We start from the raw sequence: 19,243 nt of genomic DNA, 5'->3' as shown, positions 1-19,243 counted from the left end.
TACTTCTATATTTGCACCAGGGAAAGGCAGGACAAGCGGTCAGGACCCACTTCTGGAGGGGCCCATCCCTCCTGTTCAGTCGCTCAGTTGTGTCTGACTCTTTGCCACCCCGTGGACTGTAGCTCACCAGGCCCCTCTGTCCATGGGCGTCTCCAGGCAAGAATATGGAGGGGGCTGCCATTTCCTCCGCCAGGGGATCTTCCAAGGCAGGTGTATTCTTTACCACTGAGCCACCAGGGAAGCCCAGGAGGGTGACCCTTGGCAAATCCAGGGGCATCGCCCTGACCAACCAAGTCCGTCTGGCTGTTGAGGGAGTGTGGACCTGGGGTGGGAGCATCCGTAGGGCGTCCTCGATGACTGTGGGCTCTTCCCTTGTCATTTTCTCCAGGTGGAGAAAGTTGGGTGTGTGTGCTTGTGTGGTGTGAAGCCATGTCAGCTGGTCCTCTAGGCCACAAGTCCCCGAATGCCTACCTGGGGTCTCTGTGTAGAACCTCCCCGTTCACTGGGGGACAAGTTGGCCGGTGGATGAGTCCAGGTTTAGTTAGTCCCGCGGCCCCAGGAGCAGGGCCCAGCCCACCTCCCTGCGCTCCCCCTGGAGCCCATGAGGTGGCGGCAGAGCGTCGCCTTTCCCTTTACGGGCGCGGGAGCAGGAAGGATGCAGGGGTCCCTGGGGCTGGGACCTGAGCCCCACGGCCGGTGTCTCCCCAGCACCGCTGGCCTCCGGGCGGGATAACCCTTTGGGGGCGGGAGCCCCCCTGTGCATGGCAGGACATCAGCAGCCTCCCTGGCCTGTCCCCCACTGGATGCCAGGTGTCACCCCAGCTGAGAACTGCCGCTCCGCTGGAGACAGAAAACCCTCTCCTGGCCGCACGTCCACGCCCCACGGGACGAAAGTGCCCTCCACGCAGGCCCGCGTCCTCCCGACATGTTAGGGGGTGGCCACTGCCTGCTCCCCGCGGAGGACGAGGGCTGTTTCCTAGACCCAAAAGTGCGGCTGCGTGAGTCACAGCCGCCAGGGCTTGGGAGCGGGAGGAGACTGGATAAATAAAGTAAGTGCGTGCCCTGCTGGCTCATTGCATGCGTGCGCAGTCGTGTCTGACTGTGTGACCCCATGGACTGTAGCCCACCAGGCTCCTCTGTCCATGGGATTCTCCAGGCAAGAATCTGGGAGTGGGGTGCCATGCCATGTTCCAGGGGATCTTCCTCACCCAGGGACTGAACCCGCATCTCCTGCGTTGGCAGGTGGATTCTTGACCATCGAGCCACCTGGGAAGGCTCTCGAGTTCACTGAATGCCACTCTGTGACGAGACGTGAACTGAGGACTGGAGAAGGCGGGCGCTGCCGGCTGGCAGAGCAGCGTGCCTGGCTCCTAAGTCCCGCACTAGGCTCCTCCCAGAACAGGAATCCGTGGTCAGTGACCGGAGACCAGGCACTTAGAGACACCCCAGGCGTCCCTTCAAACAGTTGTGACAGGCAAGTTTTTCTTTGCACAGAGGAGGCAGCGGAGGGTCAGAGGGATCACTTACCCGGGGTTACACATCCTCTCTCTGTGGCCCAGAACCTGGCCCGGGTGTCAGGTTCTGCCTCTGCCCGCGGAGGTGGGACAGGATGACTCAACCCAACGCTTACTCCTCCCCAGGGGACAGGGCACACCCCCGCCCCCAGCAGGCAGCACTACCCCCCTCCGTCCCTGCCTCCGGAAGCGCCCAAGGTCAGCTCCGGCCGACGGAGAAGGGACTTGCGGGCACCGGGCCACGTCTCCTCAGCCTTTGTTTCCCCGGCCTCGCTGGACAAACAGCGGCTTTCCCCCTCCCTCCTGTACAGGGGTCTGCAACCTCAGAAGCAACGGACCCGGGTCCACCGTTTCCAAGCGAGGCCACGGCCACTTGAGAACAAGGTGTTCTAATGAAGCCTCCTGGGCGGCAGGTCCCTGCCCACGGGTGGCCGGCCGTGACCTTGGCTTCCGAACCGGAGGCCCCAAGGGGGTGTGGCCTGGGGCCTGCTCAGGGACAGCAGAGGCCAGGGGAGACTCAGGCCTGAGAGGACATACCCCCGCTTCCTCCATCAGCTCCCCAGGCTGGTTGGTCAGCTCCGCGCTCCGCGGAGGTCAGAGGAACCCTTTGGCCAGGCTGGAAACACCTTCTGGAGGGACCCTACCTCCCCAAGACCCCACCCACTGCAGCCTCCCAAGACCCCATGGTCCCCAGGCCTCCAGCGGAGGATCCGGGATGCTATCTGGCACCGCCCCCACCCCGGCCGACCTGGGGGTCTGGCACGTGGCCCAGCAGCAGCAGAAAGCCACTGCCCACCCTTGTCTTCCCCCAGGCCTGGCAGGCGCCTGGGGACGGGGCGGGGCGGGGCGGTGGGTAGGCAGGTACCCGCCCACCCACCAGAGTCCAGCTTCTTCTAGAGGCAGCAGTTCTGTCTCTAGAAAGTCGAGAGAGGCACTCCTCTACGGTGACTTGTGACGCCGTGGCTGTCCCCCGCTCTCTCAGGGAGGACGGGACACAGCTACAAGGTGCAGGACAAGTCTTCCAAGACGCTGGACGCAGGGGGGGCCACCGGGGTTGGTGGAGACAGGAGCCTGAGGTCCTTGGCAGCGCCGGGAAGAGCTGCCCGCCACCTCGAGGCGAGGCACGGCCTGTGCGCCGCGCCGCGCCCCGCCTCCCGGCTGCCGGAGTCCTTTTTAAAGCAGCGGTGGGCGGGCCTCGCTCGGAACACCCGCCCCAGGTCCGCACCGGCCTGCAGCCCGGATTGAGGATGCCGCTCACGCGGGAGCCCAGATTCCGCTGCCGGAGCCGGCCGGTCACTCTCCCAGGACAGCCTCCAGGGCGCACCCGGGCACGCGCGCGACCTGGGCCGGCGTCGACCTCTCTCCTCCGGCCTGGCCCGTGCCCCCGACACACCCACCCAGCAGCAGCTGCCCGGGTGCGGGGCCCTCCGTTTCCCCGGACTCAAGAACCACGCACAGGAGGGACGATCGGATAGTGCGATTTATTGCCCCCGCACCCTCCTCCCGCCGCGCCCAAGCCTGGGATGAGCCGGGACCCGCTGTCCGCGGGGTCGACCGGGACGCGGGCGCTCGGCTCCGCACGCCCCCGCGAACCCAGACCCGGCGGGGTGGGGGAGGGTAGGGAAAGGAGAAAGGCTGGGACCGCGAAGGGAAAGAAAATAACAGGGGGGCGGGAGCAGGAGACGGTGTGATTAAAAGAAACTTCTAAAAGGGAAAAGGACCTTCTCTTCCTTCCCGCTGGGGCCCCTCCGAGGGGAAAGGGCGCACGGCTCGCCGTTCTCGCAGCAGCCCGGTCGGCGGGGGAAAGGAGAGAGGGCGAATGGTCTTCCGCTCACGGGTTTCGTCGCGTCTTGGTCTCTCTAGTTCCCACCCAACGTCTCGATTCGGGCTCGGCCGAGAACCGACGGGGCCAGGCCAGGCCGAGCGGCGGGCGCGGGGAGGGGCCGGGGGGCCGCCCCGCGCGCCCCGCCCCCCCCGGGGCGCCCCTGTCCTTTTCGCCCCAGCCTCTGGGACCCGCGCCGTCGTCCCGCCCAGCCCGAGGGGCCCCGCCCCCCCGGGCCACCGCCCCTACCGGCCCTCCCCGCCGCGGCACTCGCTGCACCGCCCCCCCGCCGCCTCCTCGTCGTCCTCGTCGTCGTCGTCCCCGCCCGCCCGGTAGTAGTTCTGTCCGCAGTGGCTGCAGACCGAGGGCGCGCCCACGGCGTGCACCTTCTTGTGCCGGCGCAGCGCCGCGCCCTGCACGAAGCCCTCGCCGCACTCCACGCAGATGTGCGCCGGCTCCTCGCCCCCCGCCGCCCCCAGCCCGTCCCCGTGCTGGGCGCGCTGGTGGGCCAGCAACCCGGCCCCGTGCCCGAAGCCCTTCCCGCACTCCACGCACACGTACGGCTTGGGGGCCGGGGCGCGCCGCGAGCGGGGTCCCGGCGCCCTGGCCCCCGCGCCCGCCATGGCAGCGGCCGCCGCCGCCCCCTCGCCCGGCGCGCCCACCACGATGATGCCCTCGCCGTCGCCCACCGGGATGGCAATCTCGCCGTCTGCGGCCGCCGCCTCCTCGGGCGCCTTGGCCCGGCGCACGCTGGCCGCCAGCACCTTGGCCGCCACGCCGGGCCCCGACAGCTCGGGGTGCAGCCGCAGGTGGCGCGCCAGGCTCTTGGGCTGGCTGAAGCCGCGGCCACAGCGCGGGCACACGAAGGGCTTGAGGCCGCTGTGCGAGCGCCGGTGCTTGGCCAGGCTCTTGCTCTGCGTGAAGCTGCGGCCGCAGTCGGGGCAGGCGTAGGGCTTCTCGCCCGTGTGAATGCGCTGGTGCTGCATGAGGTTGGAGCTCCAGCTGAAGCGCTTGCCGCACTCGGAGCAGGCGTAGGGCTTCTCGCCCGTGTGGATGCGCCGGTGCTGCACCAGGTGCGAGCTCTGCGAGAAGGTTTTGCCGCAGTCGGCGCAGGCGTTGGGCCGCTCGCCCGTGTGCGTGCGCTGGTGCCGCGTCAGCTTGGACCAGTGGCTGAAGCTCTTGCCGCACTCGTTGCAGATGTAGGGCGCGGGCGGCCGCGGCCGGGGCGGGGGGCCGGCGGGGGGCGCCGATGGGGGCGGGGAGAGCTTGGTCGGGGGCCAGCTGGGGACGTCGTCGTCATCCATGATGAGGATGTCCACTGCAAGGAAAGGGGGAGAGGGCGTCAGAGAGCCCGCGGAGGGCGGCTGGGGCTGCTCCCCTGCCGCGCTGCGAGGCCTCGGGAACCGGCTCCCCTGCACCAGGCCGGGGGCGGCACCTCCCTCGAAAAGCCGAGAACCTGGCCTGCCGGTGCCGGGCCTGCCCCGGGCAGACGTGCTCGCTCAGTCCCCATCCCCACACATCCCCACCTCCCAGTTTCCTGCGTTCTGGCTAACACTCCGTAACCATCCCCTAGGGCTTCTCCTTCCTTCACAGCCGTTTCCCCCACACCCAGAACAATGCCCGGGACTTGGTGGGGATTCCAGAAATGTCTGCTAAAGGAATCAACAGAATCCAACGGGGCTGAGGGTGGAGGACTAGGGAACACCCTAGTACAGAATGACCCCTGAGGCAGGAGACCCTCGCACCAGGCGGCTCGCATTTCGGCTCGGGGACGGGGGCTCGCAGCGATCCGAAGGATTACAGGCCGGGAAAGGACAGTGTCACATTTGGGTTCTGGGAAGACGACCCTGGCTGCGGGGGTCGGACTGGTTAATGAGATCACAGCAGGACAGCCCTGACTACCCCACCCCAACTAACTGGGGGTGCAACCCCACACCCCGCAGCCTCTATCACAGACATCCTCAGCCTGGGCCCTGGTTCTGTGGACCCTGTGGGCCAAGTGGAGACAAGAAAGGAGCGCGGGGCCTCGGTCCCGGCCCCTGCGAACCGAGGACATCTACCTTGGACACCTACGTGGGTCGACTGCCCGACAAAGCCTCTAATACATTTGCACCACCCCTGGCCCGGGCGGCCTCCCAGGAGAGATGAGCGGCTCCACGAGATCTGGGTGCACCCTCGGCGACATCTGCCTTCCCTTTGCAGCTCGGGCCTGAGCTACAGAAGGGAGACGGATTTAGGGGGATCCAGCTCAGACACCTGCCCCGGCCGAGCTCGGGCCCAGCCCCAGCCCCGCCCACAACCCTCCGACTCCACCCCGGGCGTAGCCTCGCCCCAGGCGCGGCCCCGCCCACCAGGCTCCAGCTCCACCCCTGGGCACAGCCCCGCCCACACCCGGAACCAGCCTCGCCCAGCACGGCCCCGCCCACCAACTTCAGGCTCCACCCCTGGACACAGCTCCGCCCACACCCAGACCCAGCCTCGCCCCCGGGAATAGCCCCGCCCGCCAGCCTCCGGCCCCGCCCCCAGGTGCACCGCGAAGGCGTCGCTCAAAGGGGAACCCCACCGTAACCTACCTAGCTCTGTTTTCCCGCCCCCTCCCACAGGGCCGGCGGTCGGACCGTGCTCCAGCACCCGGCTGGGGACAAAGTGCCCCAACACTGTCCCCGAGATAACGTCCTCGTGCACTCGGTAAAGCATCCGTGCGTTAAGTCCCGCGCGGTGGGCGCTGGGGACTCGAGCCTTCGCAGCGAGGACACCGAGGGGCCAGCCAGATGAGCCGCCTCCCGCGGGGACACGGCCTGGGGGCGAAGAAGCACCAGGGGCCCGCAGTCCGGATCCCAGGTGGCCGCCCTGAGCTCCGGCAGCGCTGGGGGACCATGCCCCACGCGCCACCCCCGGTGACTGAGCACCGACGCTTTGAGAACCAGGGCCCCACGCGAGGAGTACCGGAGCAGGGCCTGTGCTGGGACAGGACATCACTGCGGTAGGAAGCCTGGGCGGGGTGGGAGGCGCTTCCGAAGAGATGGCCTGGGGCCCACTCCACTCTGACGTCAACATAAATCGGGAACTCCGGGGCGGCCACCGTTAGGACTCCACTGCCTCGCGGGCCACAGTCCCACCCTGATCGGGGCCCTGAGATCCAGCAAGCCACTCAGCGCGGCCAAGGGAGAAAAGGAGCAGAAACAGTCATAAGCACACGACGTCCCGAGGCGTGGGGAAGGGAGGGGGTGGGAAGCAGGCTTGCTGTTGGCGGGAAACCGAAGTACACGCTCTGCTTTCCAGGTTTAACAACAGACACGTGACTCGGCGATGCCGCGCATTTGCCATCGCGAGGACCCAGACATAGCACAGCCCACATGAACCCGTGAGACCCCTGGGACTCAACCGGGAGCCCTGGATGCGGGTGGGGGGCGAGGGGCGGAGCGCCGTTCCGGAAGCAGGAGAGAGAGCTCGGGGGCGGCGGGTAGTGGGGCCGCAGGGCTGCGCTGAGAGGGGGGCTGAGCCGGGGACGGAGCTGCACCGCCTTCAACGCAGGCACTACTTTTCGAGCAGGTGTTAAACGGCCCCGTGGAGGAGTGTCCACTCACTCCGGGAGGTGGACCTGCCCCTCAACCAGCGGACCCCTGGTCCCCTGCAGTGGGTGCAGGGCCCCCGCGCTCTCAAACACCCCCGAGTCCGAGTCTGCATCCCGTCCAGGTCAGGAAGTAGGTCAGCGGCTGCCCCTGATCCGCCCTCTCCACTGGAGCCCCTCCGTGCCCGGCCCCACTGCACCCCACCCCCCAAGCCCAGAGAGCTGTGCAGGAGCCGCCCCCTCGCGTTCCTGCATGCCTGTCACCCAAGTGTATGTCCCCAGACATGAGTTCGATCAATTTACTTGTGACTTCAGCTAGGTCTTTTAGGTCCTGTGTAATACACAGCTTCCCGGTCTTTTGCTGTTCCTGACAATCTTCCTTTGGTGGAGCCCTGCGGCCCGCTGGACCCTTGCGGGCTGCCAGCTCCTCCTCGTGGGCTGCAGCTGGGGGCCAGCCCTGCCGGCCCTGTGGTTGGTCATCCTGAAGGTGCAATCCCATCCTCTCACTAAAGGCATAGATTATTTTCTCTCGTATGATGGCATACCGTTTCTGACATCAAGGGCCACCGACAGGCAGAATTTGGAGGGACGCATGGCGCGGCCTTGCTGTGGTTCCCTTGCACGCAGCGGGCACGGAGGGGCCCCGCCCCCATCGTGACAGGGCATTTGTCCTGCACTGATTGTGGTCAGCTCTGCATTGTTTAGTAGGTGGAGTAGATTTAGAGATGCTCCCTCGCTGGCTGGTTGGGACTCAGTGGTCAATTTCACGGGTTACCGCAGGATGAACCTCATTTTCCCTCATCTGCCCAGTCTTCCACTGTCCTCCAGTGTGACCAAGTAAGCTTCCCTTTCCTCACTGCACTCTGAGTCCATGGATTTACACACATCTGGTGGGCTGCAGCCCCGCCCGCCACCCTGCCAGCTGTGGCGCGTGGGAGCCTTGGGGGCGCTCCGAGTCCTCTGGATGGGACCCAGGGGTGCCTTTGACAGCACCTCTGCCACCCCAGGCTCACCCATACTTCCTTCCCCAGACCTGCAGTTGGTCATTTCTACAAGAGCACTCTGGTTTCTCTGAGCAGAAAACAATTTCAAGCTCCAAATCTGGAAGTGATCACTGCTTTTTTTAAAAAAAGGTAGAATTCCTATAAGTTCTGACACTTTCCATATAGATCCAGGCCAGTGGGCTTCTCTGCGGTCTTCCCTAGACACCCGCATCTCCGGTCCTCACAGGCGAGGAGAGGACCTGAAGCGCCATCTCTGCCAGGCTGCCGCCACAGCGCCAGCATCGAGATGGCGGTGCACACACTGGTGCGGCCAAGCACGATCCTCAGGACTCGGGTGCCCAGCTCACAGCCAGCCTGGCCCCACTCCCTGCTCGTGGATCCCTGGCCCGCAGGTCCCCAGGAAGGGCCCACACAGAGGTGGTCTGCTCGGCTCTGCAGGCAAGGAGTTCACCTGCCACCTTCAAACATGCAGGTCGGTTTTCCCGCGGGCATACAATGTGACTCGCGGCCTCCCTTTCCTTCCCGACAATCAGAAACTGGACCCCTCCACTTTGCCCTGGCAGAAGGCACCGCTGACTGGCTGAGCACGATGCCGTCTCCTCTGCCCGGGGGCCGTTCACTCTTTCCCCAGGTACCCGGGGGGATCTACTTCTTCAAGCCCAGCAACTTGAGTCAAAGACCATCCATCCGAGTGGATGGTCTCAGATTTTCGATTTGCTTCTTCGACACCCAACTTTTCCATTTCAGGAATGTTTTCTAGACGCATAGGTTTCACTGTTCTCTTCCTTATACAGGACTTTGTCTTCTTGGGGCTTTCTTTAACTAACTTCAGTACCTTTCTTTTTTTCTAAACCCTGCTGTAATCTTTATTTCTTTTTGATTTTACAATGTTCCTCCTTTTCACCTTCAGGCTTTCTCAGGGAACAATGCACTACTTTTACTCAAGCTACTCCATCTTCGTCTTGAAACGGCTTTGTCTGTGTCTCTGGCTCTCTGCTGAGCTCTGCCCCTGGGCCGCGGTCCTGGTCTTGTTCTTCCAAGCCCCTCCTGTCTGGGAGTGCGCCTCGGACGCCTCCCCATCTGAGGACAGCCTCCTCAGTCCCTGTTTCTCATTCCAGTAGCTCCTGCGGGGTGGGGTCAGCAGGACGGAGCTTCAGTTCCCTGTCTGCTCATCTCCGGATGTCAGCTTCCCTCAACTCGCAGGCGGCTACATTCTGGGCAGTGTTTCCAGCTCCTTGGGGGTCCTCTGCCACATGTGTGACCTGCTCTCCCAGGGACCCCCGCTCTGCCACCACCCCCAATTTGGCCAGTACCTTCCCCTCCCCACTGCGGTCACCACTGGGGGTCCCATTGGACCCTGAAGCCCCTCGGTGCAGGCCCTGCCCTGCCTAGGGCCTCTCTGGCGGGAGCTTTCCCTGGACACAGTCAGGAGGCTGCGGGCCCAGGCGGCCTGTGCACCCCGCTGCTGCTCTGCATGGAACACCTGCTGTAGCTGCTGCCCGCAGTGACCCCGAGGGCAGCCTGGCGGCCAGCTTCCCGCCCCCTAACACCACGTGGGCCTGTCAGCTCATCCCCATCCCACTGTGCTCAGGGTTCTGCTGGGGCACGTGGGTCTTGTGCAGTGAGGTTGCTGTCTTTATGCACAGGGTCTGCTGCCGCCCCAGCTCAGGTGGGGCATTTTAGGGGACTCTGCGGAGTGATGCTAGTAGCACTGAGACAGGAAAGGGGCCTGACCACGTGAGACCAGGATCCTGGCCCTGGTGGGTCGTCTCCAACCCATCAGCTGAAGACCCCCGCCTCAGTCATGCCATCTCTTCACCTATGATCCGTGTTCGGAGGGCCTATCTCTCAGCGCCCACATGGAAGACCTGACTGGCTCTCACACCGCACCCCTGCCGGCTCCCCACCAGGGTCTGCAGGCCTTGGGCCGGGGTCAGCGCGCCCGTGAGGCAGTCAGCACAGACCTGGCTACGGCCTGCAGACAGTCCAGCCCAGCCCCAGACCCTGGTGGCCCTGCTGTCCCATGCCCTGGACTCACAGCCCTGCCCCTGGGGCCCCTTGGCCCTCCCCACCGCACCAGACAGCACCAGGGGTCTCAGGGCAGGCGTCCCGCACTGCCCCTCACAGGAGGGGCCCACGGGGGTGCCCACAGGGCAAGGGGAAGCAGAGTAGCCAGGAAGCTCACAGGTCCCTTGGCTTAGGAGCAGGGGGTCACGGGGTGGGGGCCCGAGCAGACCGCTGGGCAGAGCACAGGTGAGAGCCCACCTGCCCTTCAGGGTCTGCCCAGGAGAATGCGTGAATGGACAGCGTGGACAGTCAGAACTCCAGGTTCCAAGGTAAACCGCCTTCCGGAGGTGGCTGGGAGCAGAGGAAAGTCAGGGGCAATGCTGAGTCCGTCAGCCAAGATGAGCGTTTGCTGCTTGGATAGAATTTATGGGTGAACCACTGCGACACCTGGGGATGTTCTTTGAAATCCTCCAGCAAAGGGGCACAGGCAGTGTAGGACCACCCAGCGTGGCTCACTGCTGGGGCCAGGCAGTGGGTCACGTGGCCACCACACTGTCGGGCTGGAAGTTTCCAGAAGGAAACTGACAATAAGGTTAATCTTACTTTAAAGCAGTAAAAGACAGGGAGGTGGGGAAGGAGGGGCCGGGGCCCTCCCTGTAGGGCAGGGTCTTTGCCGCCCAGGCCAGGAGCCGTGAGCCCATTGGGCCCTCTGGCCCCTCACAATGAGAGGTCGCGGACCCGGGCCAGGACGCACGAAGACGCATCGACAGCAGCACAGAGCACTTCACACTTTATTTCGCAGGCACTCTGCACGGAAGCCCAGGAAGCCTGGGGAAACGGGACCACAGCACCCACCGAGGGCGGGGGCTGGGGGAGGCTGTGACCAGGTCTCAGCACACAAAGCCTCATCCCCGGGGGCTCACAGAAGAGCTTTACTCAAGCCAAGTTAACGCTTTATTAAATAAGGCAGGCTGCCCATGTCTTAAATGAAGATGAAAACCCGGGAGGACCCAGGCCCACCCGGACACCCTGCGGCTGCCGTGCCCATGGTCACAGTCGTGCCTGGCCCTACATCCTCCTGGCCCCCAGGCCCTCCCCGGGCTGAGGAGCCCCCACCCGGGAGACCCCAGCACGCCCAGGAGGCGGGGTGGGGCCCCGAGCCGCTAGGGGGCAGGCAGGGATCGGGGTCGGCCAGGAGAAGCCCAGGGCCCCTCACCTGGGTTCTCGTGACTGGCCATCTGCTGGTCCTCGGAGTCCAGCGGCCCCGGAGACCAGGCCTCTTCCCGCAGCTCCATGTCTGGGCCCTGTCAGAGGGGAGACAAGAAGAGGGTTCACAGGACGCCAGAGCGCATGCAGGGGCCCGAGCTGCACCCACCGCCCCCCAGAGAGACGGTCATAAGACAGATGCAGGAGGCACTCAGCCCGAGCTGGGGACCCCAGCCGCCTTCCCAGGACAGCCGCCCTGAGTGAAGGGGCGGGGGCGTGGGGGCCATGGGGCTCCCAGGAAGCTGGTGGCCCTGGGATGTGCGACCCCGAGTCCCCCGGGCCCACAACAGCCCCAGACAGAGCAGGTGCTGCTGATGGTGGGTGACAGCAGCGCGGAGGCTCCAGGGCCAGAAAGCAGCCCACCGAACGCTCACACATGGACCTCCACCCCAGATCCCACAGGACAGACGGCCGGAGTCAAGTTGGTACCACTCCACAGCCTGGGCACAGGACAGTGGGGCATGACAACAGGGGCCCGCTGTGAGAACAGCCTGGCGGGCCGACCGCAGGGGCTCAGCCCACGTGGCCCCAGAATCCCGCTCCGAGGCCGCCTTCACAGCAGTGCCATGCAGACGCAGCGAGGGGAGCAGAGCGCGGGCCATGGAAGGTCGGGCTGAGGCCGGGCTGGGGATGGGGAGAGTGCCCATGTGTGGGCACGGGGCTTCTGAGTGATGAAACGTTCTGGGACAAGACAGCGGCGGAGGCTGCCCAAGTCCGTGAGTAACACCCAGTGGACTGTCCCTTTCATGAGGGTGGCTCACATCCCAGTGAATCCCTAAACAGACTGAGATGTGTGCACAAGCCCTGACTCAAGCACCGTCCCCGTCAGAAACGAGTTGAAGAGAAATAGGAGTGGCCAGGGCAAGAGGGGCCGCTCGGCGAGCCTTCCAACCCACACCTGTCTGCCAGGCGGCCACACGTAGGGCCGAACAACTGCGTCCAAGTCAAGCAAGCAGGGCCTTGCCGGTCGGTGTCCACCTCCAGCCGCTTCCTGCTCTGAGAAGGTGGGGGCCCTCCGTCCTCCCCAGGGCGTCCACAGCCTCCAGGGGAGGGGATGCAAGACAGGGAGGTGCTGGGCAGCTTGTTCCGAGGCCAGAGGTCCCCACACCCCCAGACGGGGCAGCTCAGACAGGGCAGTGAGGGAGACACCACCTGACTCCCACGGCGGGCGGCGAGCGGGGCGGGCCTCGAGCTGCAGGACCCCTGCCTACACCCAGCTCCTGGGGCAAGGAGCTCACTCTGAACCCACGACTCCCAGTGAGGAGGAGGCAAGTGCCCCGCGACAGAGGGTCCCACACTAGGACGGAGCGACGCCCCAGAGGGCGGGGGACCTGCCAACATGACCTTCCTTCGTCCCCCCACTGTGGCCCAGGGTTCCCAGGTTACCTCCCAGCACACAGGCCCGGGCTGGTGCCCCACCCCGTCACTAGGTTTTCCCGAGCTGGTGCTTAACAGAATCCATATGCTCTCCTGCTGATCGCCTTAGTCAGTCCAGCTGGAAGTCCCAGGAGGGCAGGGGAAGGCCCCTCGGTGGACAGCCTGGAGCAGAGCAGGGGCGGGGGCGCACACACAACGACCCTCCTGGGAGCTGTCCTCCAACGATGGGCGCTTTTCACTATTCTAAGTGGGATCGAGGTGTAATACAAACCCTCAGCAAGGGCGACCAGCGGCAGGTCACAGAGTCTGCGACCCGGAGGCCAGGGCACAGGGGCCGCCACGATTCGGGAAACGCCTGGAGGAGCCCGAGGGGGAGCCAGCAGCGGAGGGGGCGGGGCGGGGGCGGGGGCGGGGCGAGGCCGGCCCGCCCGGAACTCGGAACCTGGCAGGAAGCCCCGACTGAGCTCCACAAATGGCAGCTTCTCTGGCTGACTTCTAGGGGGCCACGGGCTCTCCCACCTGGCACAGGGCACCCCCGGGACCATGGACAGTCCGCTTTGCATTCTGGTTTTGGCCTTGAGCAGAGGGCAGTGACCCCACCCCCCGGGGAAGGGAGACTTAAAACCAGCCACGGGGTGAACACCCTAGCATCCACCTGCTGGGCCTCTCGTGGGGACTGCGAGGTGCCGCTCTGGCTCGGGGGCCGGGCCCTGGGCCCCCACCGCAGACTCGCACAGCAGGGACCCCAGGAACCAGGGCGGGGTGGAGCCGGAGCACACCCTGGGAGACCCCCTGGATCCCTGTGAAGGGCCAAGGGCGTGCACTGGAGGGTCACCCCCAGCCACTCGTGCGCTCCTCCACTGAGGCCGCTTGGGCTCCTGTGTTGCCCCGGGGGCTTGGGGCTCTACCCCGGGACCTGGAAGGAGGGGGAAGCCGGCTCCCTGGGGGCGGTGGGGCGATTACCCGTCCCAGCCCGACTGCGGAACCTGATGATTCTGGAGACTGAAGGTGGTGGGTCCTGCCCTCCCGGCCCCCTGGATGCTCCATGGCCGGGCACACCTGTCACGGCCGGCTGCCCCGCTCTGACCCCCACCCACTCCACAGAGACGAAGGCCCACCCCCGCCTGGCCCCGCAGCGATCCAATTAGCCTGGGAGCCGGCAGGGCCCGCGAGACAAATTATTATTATTATTGTTATTAGACCCAACCACCTGCCCTGGATGCCTGCCCACCAATTACCCGCCGGCTCTTTCTTCCGCTGCCAATCTCCCCGCCTTCTCCGGCCGGCCCTACTCCAGCGCCCGCCCAGGGCTCTCGCTGCCAGAGACAGCCTCCCCGTCGGTCCCCTCGCTTCTCCCCCACGCCTCTCTGTTCCTGGACTGCCGTCAGGCCTTAGCTGGGACCCCCGGCTCCTCCCCGGCCGTTCTTCCCCAGCCTCCGCCCCAGCCTTGAGGCCACCGAAGCCCAGGGGCTACCTCTCGGCCTCCACCCTGGGAGGGCCCTGCACCCACCCTCATCGCCCTCTCCCAACTCCCATCCCCGGGGCCTGCACCCCGCAAGCCCTCTCCAAATCTGCTCCCCACACCACGGACCGGTTCATCTTTTCCAGCCACTAGGTTCAAACAAATCAATCAGTTGACTGAAAAGGGGCAGAGGATGGGAAGAGACACTTCTCCAAAACGACACTCAAGGAGCTGGCGAGCGCGCGGAGACATAGATGCTCGGTGTGGCATCAAGACCACAGACAGACCCCAGTGCAGGCGCGCCGGGCGGACACGACGACCACAGAGAGCACGCGGGTGCATGCGGAGAAGCGGGGCCTTCCAGCCACGAACCCAAGAGGAGTGAGAACACGTCTGCACGAGTTTACACACGCATTTGCGGAAGCAGAAGTCACAAGAGCCAGGCGTGGAGACAGCCCAAACGGCCGTCACTGGTGATGGACACGCGCGGCCCATGGCAGCTGGAGAAGGAGCGGGACGAGGAAGCGCTGGTCTCGGAGGGGAGAGGCCACAGTGACTCCGCTCGCCCGAGAAGTCAGGACAGGCAGACCCAGACAGGACGTGGGCCTGTGGTCCCTGGGACACATCCCTGTGCGCGTGGTCACCGTGAGCTGTAAGAGGGTGACCTGTCCGTGCAGCAACCACCTCACAGGGGAGCTGCTATTTTATTAAGGGTAGCTCGGTCCTGCAGCTGCCCTGCCTGAACTACCCCCACACATGGCCCCTGCACTAGGTCCAAACTCCAGACCCGGGGGCCGTCTGCCAGATCAGCCCTGCAGACACACTTCCTCCTGGGAGCCCTGCCCCGCGTCACACCTGCCGGGCACCTTCTGGCCTTCCAGCGGTCTGTTCTCCAGTGCCCGGCCACCACCAGACTTCCTAGAGCTTCCCACACATCTGTGAACAGTCCTGCCCTTAAAAGGTGGTGGATAAGTGAAGATTCCTTAAAACAACAAAATACTCTTCAGGACAGAAAAACACAGCTGCACACGTGGGCCATCGCTGGTTGTCACCCCTCGACTGGGCAATGAGCCAGACTCCGCTCCCTCTGGGGGCGCTGGGCTCTCCTGGCCTGCGTCTGCAGGGCGCTTCCTTCCTCCTCGCCACCGCCCCCCCACCCCCTCCCTAGAGACCAGCCGCCAGAGCCCAGGGAACACAGCACCTCCCCCAGGAAGCCTTCCCAGACAGACTCCTCCCTTCCCTCAGCTCCACTGTCCCCTCTCCCCAAACAAGACCAGACAACACACCAAGGTCTGGGCACAGGGTGCAGTGTGGGTACCTCCTGATCCCCACGGCCACCGAGGGGATGGGAGGCTGCCCTCGCTGGGCTGGTGGGCGGGCAGCCAGGGTGGAGTCGGCCTTACCCCCAACCATGCTACCTGACCCCGCGCCTCGTCTTCATGGGCTTGGCGTCCAGATCACGAGAGGAACGGCCACGCTCCAGAAGGAGTCGGCCGCCCAGGGAACGTGGACAGGCCTCTGGAGCCCAGTTCAGACCCATCCGGGGCTGACCGAACCTCCCGGTGCCTTGGGACACACCCGCGGCCCAGCCTCCAAGGCCCGTCCTCCCCTCCCCCTAAAACACCAGCACCGGCTCCCTTTACTCCCGATTACAGCGGAGCCCATGTCCCTGGGAGGCTCTCCCAGACTTCCTCCACCCTGCGTGTCCGCACACACCCCAGCAGACGGCGAGCTCCTCCAGCCCAGGGAGTCAGGACGTCCTGGCCGGCCTGACCCAGAGCCACCAGGCTGGGCCACGTGTGGGTCCCCAGCATCACTCATAATGAGGCAGTCCGCACAGGACCCCCCGTTTGGCAAAGAGAGGCCAGTGTTCTGTGGGCCCAACCATCAGGCAGGCAGAGCAGGGAGACCCCCTGCCAAGGTGGACCCCAGGAGCAGGCAGCTTAGCCGGGGGGAAGCGCAGTGGTGAGAGGTGCCCTCTCTGCCCCCAGGACAGGGCTGCCAGCCCTTTTGGAGAGACAAGCGACCCCAACTGGGGCAAGGAGGCCTCCTAACACACAGACCAAGAGACACCTGAAACCAGGCGCCAGCTCTGAGGCCCCGAGTCAGTCATCGGCCCCACCCCATGGGGGGTCCCCAAACCAACGGATACCCCAGAGACCTCCAGAACAGCCTCCGTCTCTCCAGACCCCAAGCCTGGCCAAAAGAAGCCAGCGGAGGCTGCAGCTCTGGTAAAGGCCAGCCATGGACTCCTGCCAACCCTGCTCCGGTGCTGGGGGCTCAGCCCAGCCCCCAAGTGGGGTGACCACCCCCACCCTGGGGCCTCTGGGGTATGGGCCAGGCCCCTGGCTGCAGTCTGCCTCCACTAGGAGGCCAGGGCCACAGCGGTGTGCCCAGAAGGGACCACCCGAGACCCAGGGCAGCCGGGCAGAGGCTAGAGGGAAAGATCAAGACTGCTACCGCCAGCCTGGGACTCAGCACCCCCTCGGGTCCCCAGGTCCTCGTGGCCAGCTCCTCTGTCCCGTGAGACTCGAGACATCTCCCCCGGGCTCCTCCAGCTCCCGGCTAGCCTGGCAACCCCCAGCTCCTGCCTGGAGCGTCCGAGCCTCTCCAGGACTACACTGTCCTGCCCCACCCGCAGCAGAGCACCACACCAGGACCACTGTGTCCCAGGCCCAGCACCGGGTGGGGCTGGCAGCGGCCTCGATGGACAAGGCTCACCGAGGGATGGTGGACTGTGCTCTGGGTCATAGGGGCCTGAGGAGGAACTGAGCCTGGGAAAGGGGAAGCGGCAGGTCCAAGGTCACGGGGCTGGACGAGACGGAGCCCGGGAATGCCCGGCCCACTGGAGGCCTCTGCACCAGCTTCACACCTACTTCTGAGAGCTGTGTGCTGGCTCCAAAAGGAGAGCATCGGGAGCCTTCCTAGCAAGGTCAATGCCGTTAGTACAGCCCCTCTTTTTCACTAGTAGAAACTGAGAAATTCCTTGTGCTGTGAGGTCATAAAGGTGATGAACGTGGAGCTGGGACCTGAACCTGGTCCGTCTGACCCCAGAGCCCGGGGCTAACCCACAGCAGGGATGCCAGCGCCCGGGGCCATCCCGGGCCAAATCCTTCCAGTTCTCTGACTCCGCCTGCGGGGTTAGACTCTGAGACCTCCATGACGGAGGGGCTAAGATGAGAGACAACACAAGAAGGAATCGGATCTGAATGTTCTGGGGCTCAGACCCGAGGGCCTGCCTGCAGAGGCGGGGGGGGGGGGGTGAATGCCAGCTGTGTTGAGCCAAAGAGGCTTATGTTCTTAGGGAAGAGATAAGCCATAGTAACCGGGCTTCCCCAGCAGCAAGGGCAGACCCAACCCCCCGCTGGATCCTAACCCTAGATCCCTAAGGCAGGGCCAGGCAACAGGAACCACGCGGAGCACACAGACCAAGTCAGTCCCTTCCTACAATGCCCTTCTGGATTGGGGCTGGGGTGCCGGCTGGAGTGCCCTCCCTGGTCCCCTGGGTGAGGAGGCGCATAGACCCGTTCCAGGTCTTCCTTGCACACAGCGAGCCTGCTTCATCTCCCTGTCCTCGTGCCAACCAATGGGCCCGCAAGAGCCTCTGTCCACACTCGCCGTGGCTCACTTTTCCGTCTGATCACGCCATCCCCGGCTGGCCTGTGCCCCAGGGGAACCCGTTTCCATAAACTGGGGTGCACGCCTTTGTGGCCGGGACGCAAGCTGGGGCTCAGGGGCGCGGTGCGGCGCCCGGGAGGCCTCGGGGTGGCCTTCGGGCCCGGCCGCTGGCCTCGCCCTGCCCCGCGGGCCACGCGGTGCCTGACCTTGGCCTAACACTTCCCCTCCAGCGCACGCGCTTCCTGCCCGCGGCCCGCGCCCGGGCGAATGAATGAGCCTCCCGCCGGCCGGAATGCCCGTAATTACCGGCCGGATCAAAGGCCGCACGCAGCGCGCCCGGGGCGGCAACGGGATCTGGCTCCTTTGAAAAGGGGGGAAAGGGGAGCGGACAGGCCGGGGGCCGCCGTTTCCGGCCAGGCCGGCTAGGCCCGCGCGCGCCGCCTCCCCCACCGGGGCCTCAACTTCCCCCGGGAGTCGCCACCACTTCCGGCCACGAGCGGCCTGGAAGGCTGGGGTGGGGGTCGGGGAGACACGGCGGCCCCCCCGGCGAGCCCGCGCCGCGCGCCCCCGCGTCGGGCGCGCCCCCGGGCGCGGCGCGCGCTCCGGCCCGGCGCGCGTCAGCGGCCGCGCGCTCACTCACGCCCCCGCCCCCGCGGCGCGCACGCGCACTCGCCCGCCCAGTCGCGCTCGCCGCCCGCCTCCCCGCCCGCCCCCCCGGCCGCAGCCCGGCGCCCTGAGGCGCGCGCCCACCCGGCCCCGGGCGCACGGCCCCCGGCCCCGCGCCCTCCCCTCACCTCCTCGGTCCCGGGGCCGCCGCGCCGCACTCCTCCTCCTCTCTCCTCCCTCGCGGATGGTGGCAGCGGCGGCAGCGGCGACTCAGACCCTGGGGTCAGGGGGACGGGCGCCCAGGCCGGAAGTGACCTTCCCGGCCGCTTCCGCCCGCGCCGCTCCCCCCTCCCCTCCCCACCCCCCTGCCAGCCTCCACCCCGTCCTCGCCGCTCTAGGAAGGCGAGTCCGGCGACCCCCCCCAGCTGCCGCGGGCCCCCCCGGCTCTATGGTGCGGAGCTGGCGCCCCAGGGTGGCACTTCCGGACGCGTCTAGGACACGGGTCCTCCGGCCACGCTCTATGGCGCTGCGCGCCGAGGGGCTTCGGGCCCCGCCCCCTTCCAGGCCGGGAGGCGCGGGCTCGGCCCGTTAGGAGGAGACTTCCGGGTGCCCGGGGAGGTGCCCCCCGCCCCCGCGCCGGGGCTCTCGCGCCTGCGCGGTCGGGCGGTAGGCGTCGAGGCGGGTGGCGGCCAGGGCCGCTCAGCTACCCCGGGTCCTCCGGTCGTCTCTATCGTTGTAACCCCTTCCGTGCCGGCGGCGGCCGGAGCCCGCGCGCCCGGAGGGCTCTCTCGTTTGCCACCCTGGTCCCTTCTGTACTGGACCGATCGCTTCAGGCGCCGCCCGGCGCCCGCTTGAGCCGGTGTCCTCCCTTCTAGAGCGACAATAACACATTGTGCGCCTGCCTCCAGGGGCTTTAGGTACATTAAGTAGTTTGTGGATAATCCAGTCCCGTTTTGCAGATAACGAGAAACAGAGAGGTCAAGGCACCTGGCCAAA

General features: G+C 66.1%; 1 protein-coding gene across 3 annotated transcripts; it reads right to left on the bottom strand.

Annotated features, from left to right (window-relative positions):
- Window positions 1–2,976: 2,976 nt before the first annotated feature.
- Window positions 2,977–18,619, bottom strand: ZNF787 (zinc finger protein 787). Of its 3 annotated transcripts, XM_088830438.1 has the most exons (5): window positions 12,083–12,386; window positions 11,135–11,222; window positions 5,096–5,187; window positions 4,900–4,966; window positions 2,977–4,654 (listed from the first exon to the last, which is right to left on the bottom strand). In XM_088830438.1, exons 2-5 carry the CDS (start codon window positions 11,211–11,213, stop codon window positions 3,582–3,584), a joined length of 1,311 nt encoding a protein of 436 aa, XP_088686564.1. In that variant the 5' UTR covers window positions 11,214–11,222; window positions 12,083–12,386; the 3' UTR covers window positions 2,977–3,581. The 3 variants fall into 3 exon arrangements, with proteins under 3 accessions (XP_088686564.1, XP_055266672.1, XP_088686563.1); XM_055410697.2 differs by lacking the exons at window positions 4,900–4,966; window positions 5,096–5,187; window positions 12,083–12,386 and adding an exon at window positions 18,436–18,619; XM_088830437.1 differs by lacking the exons at window positions 4,900–4,966; window positions 5,096–5,187 and having other exon boundaries at window positions 12,083–12,380.
- Window positions 18,620–19,243: the final 624 nt, after the last annotated feature.

The sequence above is a fragment of the Moschus berezovskii genome, chromosome 22 (assembly GCF_049115385.1).
Source record: "Moschus berezovskii isolate FMDL1 chromosome 22, NW_MosBer_1.0, whole genome shotgun sequence".
NCBI classification, from domain to species: domain Eukaryota; kingdom Metazoa; phylum Chordata; class Mammalia; order Artiodactyla; family Moschidae; genus Moschus; species Moschus berezovskii.
The sequence above is the reverse complement of the archived record's forward strand: the minus strand, read 5'-3'. Positions and strand labels throughout refer to the sequence as shown.